The sequence below is a fragment of the Otolemur garnettii genome, unplaced genomic scaffold (assembly GCF_000181295.1).
Source record: "Otolemur garnettii isolate 467f Iridium unplaced genomic scaffold, OtoGar3 scaffold00007, whole genome shotgun sequence".
Taxonomy (NCBI): domain Eukaryota; kingdom Metazoa; phylum Chordata; class Mammalia; order Primates; family Galagidae; genus Otolemur; species Otolemur garnettii.
In genome coordinates, this window is record NW_003852402.1 from 10,219,046 (window position 1) to 10,227,820 (window position 8,775).

The following is an 8,775-nucleotide window of genomic DNA, read 5'->3' on the forward strand; positions in this document are numbered from 1 at the left end:
TTTTTTGGTTGCAGCCATCATTGTTGTTTGGCGGGCCCGGGCTGGGGATTCAAACCCGCCACCTTAGGTGTATGTGGCTGGCGCCTTAGCGGCTTGAGCCACAGGCACCGAGCCTACATTCTTCTATTATACTGTAAGACCAAAATTATGTCTTTTGTTTATGCTATTTCCCTATATTGTCTATGCTACTTCCCCATGGACAACCCTGTACAGATACTATAAAATAAAGGTAATTTTGTGCTTTGGTGCTGGCTCAAAGTCAGACCTCCCAATACCATCTTTCATTTCTGTGTCTTCTCTTATGCTGTATTTTCCTCATCCCCCACCCATTCCACTCTGGCTCACTCCCCTTTGCTGTGCTGGTTTGCAACAAGCTCAGGCAATCCACCTGCCTTGGCCTCCCAGAGTGTTAAGGTGGCCTCCCACCATACCTCGCCAAATTTTTTTCTCTTTTGAGACAAGGTCTTGGTCTATCACCTGGGCTAGAGGACTATAGCATCATCATAGCTCCTAGCAACCTCTAATTCCTGGGCTCAAACCATCCTCTTGTCTCAACCTCCCAAGTAGCTAGGACTACAGGCATGTGCCACCACATCCCACTAAAATTTATCTGTATTTATTTATTGCAGTTTTTGGCCAGGGCTGGGTTTGAATCCGCCACTTCCGGCATATGGGGCCAGTGCCCTATTCTTTTGAGCCACAGGCGCCGTCATTTATCTGTTTTTTTAAAGAGATGAGATCTCAGTCTTGCTTAGGTTAGTCTCAAACTCCTGGCCTCAAGCAATCCTCCTGTCTGAGCCTCCCAGAGTGCTAGAATTACAGGTGTTAACCATGGTTTAAAAATTCTTTTTTTGTATTTAACCAGACTCAATGCAGAATGGTTTTAAATTTTTGATAGTTAAATTAGTTGATTTACTGAGTGCTACGTGTCGGGCACAGAGCTAAGCTGAGAGTCCCCTATCCCCCCTATATGGTAGGGACTGTTAAGATCTACATTTTCTAGATGACACTGTCCAGGCCCACACAGGGGCAGAGAGGCTTCAAAGCTTAGAGGTATTGTATATTTCAACATCTAGCATTTAAAAAAAATATGACTAGTACATCAAAGGTGTGTTTTCAGAAATATTGTTTAGGTAGGACACAGTAACAGAGCTGGACTCAAACATAGGGCCCCTGAGTCCCAACTGGGCTCTGGCTTTGGGGGGAGGTGGGCTTGGGCTCACCTGAGGTTGCTGAGGTTCTCGGGGGGCAGGCGGCCACACACCTCTTGGAGGGCCTGTAACCGGGCTCCTGGCTCTTTCAGGCTGAAGAGAGAGGAACACTTGGTCAGGAGTTAGGGGCCACACCTTTTTTTTTTTTTTTTTTTTTGCAGTTTTTGGCAGGGCTGGGATTGAACCAGCCACCTCCAGCATATGGGGCCAGTGCCCTATTCCTTTGAACCACAGAGGCTGCCCAGGGGAGCCACACCTTTGCAGCCTCCTCCTCCCCATTTTCCTCTCCCTGGATTCCTCACCTGGCTGCTTTCATCCAGTCATCATACAGGTCAAAGGTCATCAGGGGCTCCGGCAGCTCCCGCAGATAGGACTTAAGGGCACCTGAGGTGGAGATAGGGGAGAGATCAGAGGTAGAGGGGCAGCTGCCCAACATGCTAGCCCTCTCTCCATGTACAAGGAGTCTCCAGCCTCTGTTCACATTAATGTGTCTAGTCTGATAGTTTCTTTGGGCCACAAGCCTCTTTGAGAAAAGGAAGGCTAGTGATCTTGTCCCCAGAAAAATGTGTGTATATTTCAGGGGTTTATTGTGAACCCAGTGTTAAAAACTCCTATGTGGCAAGGCATGATGGCTCAGGACTGTAATCCTAGCACTGTAGGAGGCTGAGGCAGGTGAATTGCTTCAACTCAGAAGTTTGAGACCAGCCTGAGCAAGAGTGGGAACACATTTCTAGTAAAAATAGAAAAACTAGCTGGGAGTGGTGGCACATGCCTGGAGTCCCAGTCACTTGGGAGGCTGAGTGAGGCAAGAGGATCTCTTGAGCCCAGAAATTTGAGGTTGCTGTGAGCTATGATGTCACAACTCTCTAGCTTGGGGCAACAGAGTAAGACTCTGTCAAAAAAAAAAAAAAGAATCCCTATGTATCCATGTGTCTTCAGCAGAATATCATGCCTTAAAGCCAAACCATCTTGGGATCATTTTAGGCAGCTGCATCCCTTCCCCCAACCTCCTGCCCAAGGCTATCTGGACCAGCACCTGCCACTGCGTGGGGGTCAGAGCAGAACTCCTCCAGGCTGTGGGGGTTTGAGGCCATCATCTGCTTGAGGCGCTTCAGCACTGAGGCCCCAGCAGCCAGACGGAAGAGGCCCTGAAATGAGAGAGAGATCAGGAGGGGGTCACAAAAGGTGGATAGGGCAGGACAGGATACCTGGGCTGGGAGGTGCTGGCTCATTCATAGCCTGGGGTAGGCTGCTGGTCCTTACTGAGCCTCTATCCTCACTCGTCCAGTGGGTGGAGTGGACACTACACTGTCTGTGGCCCTTCTTGACTCTCAAAGTCTAGAATTCTGAGCAAAAGGCAGGGCTGGGAAGTCTGGAAGGAGCTAAGCAAAGTTGTGGGGAGAGAGGAGTCTGTGTAGAAGTGGAAGGGAGCAAGGAGACCCCAGCAGGATCGTTGAGAAGCCCAAGTCTGTCTTTGGGTATTTGCCATATCCAAAGGGTCTCTCTTCAGGAAAGGAGGCAATGTACTAATAACACTAAGGTACAAAGGACAGATATAGCCAGCATGTGACAGTGACTGCACTATGGAGCCCCTGCTTTCAGTGCCACCTTCTCATGTGATTCTGAGCACATGTGACTCTGCTTCTGTCTCCCCCTCGTTCAAAGGGGTTAGTAAGGGGTCCCTCCTATGGCTACTGGAATCATTAAATGGAACAAGGACTACAGAGGCTGATAGTCCTGCACCTGACCATTTGATGGTCACTGAGCGGGAGGTAGTGTTAGTTCAGCACCAGGAGTCCCCACCTTCTCCCAGGGACCTGTGCTCTAGTGAAGGAATTACAGGCAGCAGGATAGGGCAGCATATGAGACAGAATGAGGGGCCCCATGCTTCTTCCCTGGCTGCCCCAGTGGGTCCCACCTCTTCCTTCATGCCCTCAGAAAGCAGCATCATGACACAGGCCTCAATGGGCAGGGCGATGTCCCGGCCCAGGTCTTGTAGGTGGGTCCCCAGTGATACCCCATACACCTTGGAGAAGGGGGCTGCTGTCATCGAGGGGAAGATATCTGCAGAGATGAGACAAGTCAGTAGCCCAGGGTCTTCCCACCCCTGGAAAGTCAGGCAAGGGTGGCTCAGATGTCCTCAGGATAGTACCACCTTCTACCCAACTGTCCATGTACACATGTAAAATCATCTATCATATTTCTTGAACCTGCCCATCTCCACTGCCTCTGGCCTTGCCCAGGCTACCATCACCTCCCTGCTGCCTCCTAACAGGTCTCTTGCCTCTAGTCCTGTCCCTTCATTCCACTGTCCACACGGCAGCCAGAGCAATCTCTGCATTACAGATCTAATCTAGCCCTCAGAACTCATCCATAGCTCCCTATTGCCTTGCAGAGTGGGGTCAGGAGTATGAGGTTGCCTTTGTCCCTACCTGCTTGACTGTGGTTCTCCCTCAGCTCAGCCAGGGCTGTGTCCAGTGAACTTAGTGACCTGCGATGGTAATCGGCCTGAATCTCCAGGAGCTGTGGGAACAAAGAGACACCCTCAGGGGAAGTCATGAAGCTGAGCTTTCCATAGGGTCTATAAGAGCTGACCCTCCCCCAAGCTCCTACCATCTCATAGGGTCTCAGTGGCCCCTGGCTCTGGCATCCAGCCACCAAGCTCTAGATGGCTGGAGCCTGGTCTTGACTCACATGAATAAAGTAGTTGGCATATGAGTCCTCCTTGGTGGCAAAGTGGTACAGGTCAGCTAAGTACTCATCCTTGGAGACAGAAAGGGGAGAGCTTACCTCAGGTGACAATAAAACTGAGACTTAGAGGGGTTCTTTGTTACCTGCCCAAGGCCATACAACCATACATTGGAAGGTCCCAGCCAGTCTCCTCTCTCTGTCAATGTTTGAACTTGGGATCAGCCCATCAGAACCCCTTGAACTCTGGAGGGGCTTTTACAGTTGCTAGTCTTCCTCTGTGTCCCCACATCCTTAGCCCAGCGCCTGTTATTCACCACTCAATCATTCTTTCATTCACTCACTTGCTCAGCAAACACTGAGACTCCAGGGAACAGACCAGGTCTCTGCCTCCCAGGTGGGATGTGTGTAGTATAGATAGCAAACAGACACAAACCTCAGGTCCCCTGTTCCTAGCTCTGCGGCCCTGGGCTCTCTGACCTTCAGCTTCCTTGTCTGTGCAATGGGGACAAGACCCACGCCCACACATCCAGGGAACTCCAAGTGCCCCCTCACCTTGCACTGCTCCACCCTCTTCTTTAGTTCCTCCTCCTCCTCCTTCAGTGTCTCCACCTTGTTGGCGGTGGTGGTGTGGCTGTAACTGCTGGGGCCTCCTCCTAGGCTTTGACTGCTGCCTGAGTTCTTGGCTGCCTGAGCAAGCCTGGGGATGACCCCAAGGTGGGCTCATTACCAGCCTTGTTGCATGCCCAGAGCCAAGTATCCCTCCATACATAGGATTCTAGGATTTATGGATGTAAATGCAGAGCGCTACTGGCCCTTGCCCTCTGCCCAGTCTGGGCCATGAGTGCTCTGAGCTGACCCCTGGTGGTAGGTTTGGTGATCCGCATGGAGGGCGGGGCAACTCCAGGGATCTTCCAGGATTAGGCTTTCCTAGACTTTGGGGTCACCCTCAGCACCAGCTGTGAGAAGCATGTGCACACTCTTGAATGTATATTCATATGTGTTCCTGTGGACCACACGTGTGCACAAGTACTTACACCAAACCCAGTGGGAGCCTATGGTGTCCTCCTAGTGTGGCCAGGGCCCAAAAGCTCTATGATCATCTAGAGAACTGAACCAGGTAGGATCCCCCCTCCCCAGCGGCTGTGTCTCCCACCTGCTCTTGAGGGTGTTCCAGTCAGATACAAGTTTCTGTAGGCTTTTCTTGTGCTTGAGGATGGCTGGCAGTTCCTCCTGAGGGCAGGCATGGGGGTGGGGGTCAGTGGGCTGGGCGAGGAGGGAGAGCTAGAAGGCTAGGGAATCTGGGGATAGGTCACCTCACTCAGCCTACTGAGTGGCTGCAGGACATCCCTCTCCAGAGTCATCTCAAACTCGGCCAGGATGCGGGCCAGCTGGTTCTGGAGGGCACAGCTCATCTCCAAGGCCTTCCTGTGGACACAGTGCCTAGTGGGCCCCAGCTCTGGAATCCCTTTGCCTCCCTTGGAAGCAATGGGGGGGGGGTGTCTCCTCCCGAATGTTTCCTGCCCGTCCCATCTCTCCTCTATCTGTGGCCAGCCCAGTACCCTGCTAGGCCTCACTGAACTGAACACGGCCTGACCATTTATCTAATGTTGGCCCCATGCAGCCCAGATAGCTTCTTAGCCTTCCCAGGTGAGGGCTGGATCCTGTCTGTGCTCACCCCATGCTGGAATCAGGGTCCAACTCCTTGAAGCTCTCAGCCATTGTGGTGGACAGAGCCATGAGGGGAAGCTTTTTCTGCAGGGAGGGTGGGGAGAGATGACTGCCAGTGCCTGAGCATCAGGCGGGGCCCTTGGGGCAGGGAGGAGGGAACCCAGGAGGGAAACAGGATGATGACAGGCATGGGATAGGTGACATTTCCCTGTGACCAGGTACAGAGCCCTCATCCACCTGGTGTCCTCTCCCCCACATCCCCTCTGCCTTCCAGAAGCCACTTGGTTGGGCAGGAAGGGATGACTAAGTCCCATCACAGAGCAGATAACTGAGACACAAAGAAGGTAGAGTTTGCCCAAGGTCACACAGTTGGAGGAAGAATGAAAGGAGGAGGTGGCCTTGGAGTGGGGACCCTTTCCCCTGCCCCAGGGCTTATGTGGCTAATCTAGCCTCTTCTGAACTCTCCCTTCCTTGATGCCCTGATCCCCAACTCCCTACTCCTACCACATTTAATTGTTTTGGCCACACTGAATTATTGACTGATTCCAAAACATGCCCCCCACACTCCCACTGGAGTCATGGAGACCATTAGCTTTGAAACCAGAGAGACCAGGGATTGGTGCAGAGGGAGGCAGCATCCAGATGGGTTGGGGAAGACATAGTGTCTTTTGACCATAGTGCCAGTTTGGCCATAGACAGGGCAGTCTCCAGGCCTTTGGTGCCAGAGGCTCAGACTGGCAGAGAGAACCCAGTCCCAACCAGACTCCCCCCTCAACTGGACTGAGGCCTCCTGCTCGGGGCTCTCCTTCTTGGGACACCTGCTCACCACCCGCTTGTCCATGTCTGCCCCGCTCTGTCCCTGCAGACAGGCCTGCAGCCGTTTGTGGACATTGTGGGCTGCTCGCTTAGCTGGCTCCAGCCGCTGCTCCACCTGGGAGAGAGGTGTGGTGGGGGGTGGGGTGGGGTTAGAATCAAGGGAAGTTGTGTCCCCAGAGTGGGAACCTGTTTCCTCCCTGCAAGGACCCCATGACCATCATCTTGGGGAATGACAACCCAGGCCCCTACCTGGCACTCCCCCCCCCAGCCCTCTCTGACAGCCTGCAAGGGCCTGCCCGCCCACCTGCCAGCCCAGGCATGTACCTGCAGCAGGTCCTCACCCAGGAACTCTGCGGTCTCCGGGGTGCTGCAGGGGGAGAGAGCTGCTGCTGAGCCGGCTTGGATTAGGAAGGCCCCTGCCTCCCCTGCCCCCAAGCAGGGCACCAGTTGCTTCCAGTGCCCCTCCCAGGTGGGACCCGCCCTGGGTGGCCAGTGTGCCTCATCCCAGTCGGAGCACATTCCATGGGGGCAGGAATAGGATACAAGACTTTTTCCTTCTCCACCCAGGGCTGTGTCCTGAGAGAGAGAGGGCAGATGGATGAAACTAAAGGGGGTGCTGGGAGACCTGCCCAGGCCCAGCTTCGGGACACAGGGTCAAAGCTTCTCTTCTGCCCACCCCAGGAAGAGGAGACCCATGCTGGCCCCAAGAACGGGAAGTGTGGGAGCTCAGACTCTGGGGCTGTCAGTTCACATAGGACTGTGACTATAGCTGTGGCAAGGGAGCACAGGCCCTAGGCCCCTGCCCTAGGACACATAAGGGATGCTGAGACCCCCAAAGACCCACAGCGAGGTGGCCTGACTGCCCGGAGCTCACACAGGTGTCTGTGCCAGTGTGAGACTAGAACCAGGTTTCTGGACACCCAGGCCCCTCCCCTGGGCTCAGAGAATGGGGAACTCCCAAGGCTGGGGAAGAGGAGCAGAGAAGATAGGCCCTCAGAAGCTCCCCAAACTTCCGGCCTTGCCCTCACTCTCCCCTAGTTCAGGGGCTGCGGGTGGGAACCGGGAGACCTGGGGATGTTTCCACCTGAGTCTGGGAAAAGCAGAAGCAAGATAGAGAAGCAGGCGGCCTCTGGGTGGGGGGGGGTGGGGGGGAGCGGAAGAGAGGCTCAGACAGGGGCAGGCCCTTCCTCACACCAGGACAGGACCCTTGTCCTCCCCTCCCCCATGAACTGGGGCCCTAATGAACTCTTCCCCTCCTCCACCCAGTCAGACGTGGTTAACTGCCCCAATCTCCAGAGGGAACAAATGAGGCCAGAGAGGACTGTCCACTCAGAAGCTCCTGGGGGCAACGAAGTCGCAGCATCCTTGGTGAGAGCACATTATCCCCCTACAGCCCCCTCCTATCTGTACGGAGATGGAGTGCCCCTTCCCCCAAAGGCCAGCGTCTGCTCCTCCTGCTCTGCCTGGGAGATCCGGGCAGCGTTCATTCAGAAGGGGTCAGGAGAGGGCAAGGCTTTGGCTGGTCACAGGGTGGCTGCCGGGTGTCCTCAGGTTCCCCCACCCCGTCTCCCCGCACCCTTCTACGCCCCCTCGGGTCCTGCAGGGGTAAGACTCGGGACTGGAAGCGGGTGACACTCACCGTCCCAAACTGCCCGTCTGGGCTAGCTGCCGCATGCGGTGCAGCTGCCTCTTCATCATCTTGGGGGCGGCTGGGGCTCAGGGTCACGGGGGGTGAAGGCCTGGGCAGCCCCCCACCGGACTGCCGCTGCCGCTGCGCGCTCTCGCCCCGGATGGGTGGGCGGCGCTGTCGCTTCCTGGGCCGCCGAGCTCGCGGCTCTGGGCCCTTGCTGGCGGCCGGTTCTCTCCGCCTCCGCTCACGACTCCGCCCCCGGCCCCCAGGTCACTCCTCTCTCCAAGTTGGTTTTCTCGCTCTCCCTCAGCTTCCGGGCCCCTTGGAGACCCCAGCCCGGCCCCGGTGAGTCTCTGTCTGGCCGTCCGGGCAGTCCACAGGTTATGTGCCCAGCTCCTCCTCCCCGGTGTGCCCCGCCCGCCCGGGTGGCGGGAAGCAGGTAAGCCCGCTCCTGCCACACCCGCCCGCAGGCTCCGGTATAAATAACCTTCGCAACCCTTTTAAAGGGGAAAAAGGGTTCCAGGCTTAGGAGAGATGCATCAAGGACAGACCTTTCTGACCTGTCTTGGCCCATCTGGGCCCCACAGCGATGCTGCTTTGGACTTCCTCCCCTAGAGGACTTCAGGCCCCTTCTGGAGCTAACCCCTGCCGGCTGACTGGCTGGGAGCTTCGGTTTCTTGAGGCCTCTGGCGGCTGTGTACCCTTGGACAAGTCCCTGAACTCAGGTCTTGCTGTCTCTAATGGTCCCGTGGACTAAAT

General features: G+C 55.3%; 1 protein-coding gene across 2 annotated transcripts in view; it reads right to left on the minus strand.

The window, feature by feature from the left end:
- The window catches only part of LOC100955391 (pyridoxal phosphate phosphatase), a 24,430-nt gene extending 16,229 nt beyond the window's left edge, over positions 1 to 8,201 (minus strand). For both annotated transcript variants that reach the window (XM_023509279.1, XM_023509278.1), the window contains exons 1-13: positions 8,026 to 8,201; positions 6,711 to 6,753; positions 6,397 to 6,501; positions 5,578 to 5,654; positions 5,216 to 5,327; positions 5,056 to 5,132; positions 4,455 to 4,599; positions 3,906 to 3,974; positions 3,644 to 3,734; positions 3,130 to 3,275; positions 2,248 to 2,359; positions 1,514 to 1,595; positions 1,224 to 1,304 (exon numbers count right to left, since the gene is read on the minus strand). In XM_023509279.1, the coding sequence (XP_023365047.1) occupies positions 1,224 to 1,304; positions 1,514 to 1,595; positions 2,248 to 2,359; positions 3,130 to 3,275; positions 3,644 to 3,734; positions 3,906 to 3,974; positions 4,455 to 4,599; positions 5,056 to 5,132; positions 5,216 to 5,327; positions 5,578 to 5,654; positions 6,397 to 6,501; positions 6,711 to 6,753; positions 8,026 to 8,084 (1,199 nt within the window). In that variant the 5' untranslated portion in view covers positions 8,085 to 8,201. The remainder of the gene's footprint in view (positions 1 to 1,223; positions 1,305 to 1,513; positions 1,596 to 2,247; positions 2,360 to 3,129; positions 3,276 to 3,643; positions 3,735 to 3,905; positions 3,975 to 4,454; positions 4,600 to 5,055; positions 5,133 to 5,215; positions 5,328 to 5,577; positions 5,655 to 6,396; positions 6,502 to 6,710; positions 6,754 to 8,025) is intronic.
- Between the last annotated feature and the right edge of the window lie 574 nt (positions 8,202 to 8,775).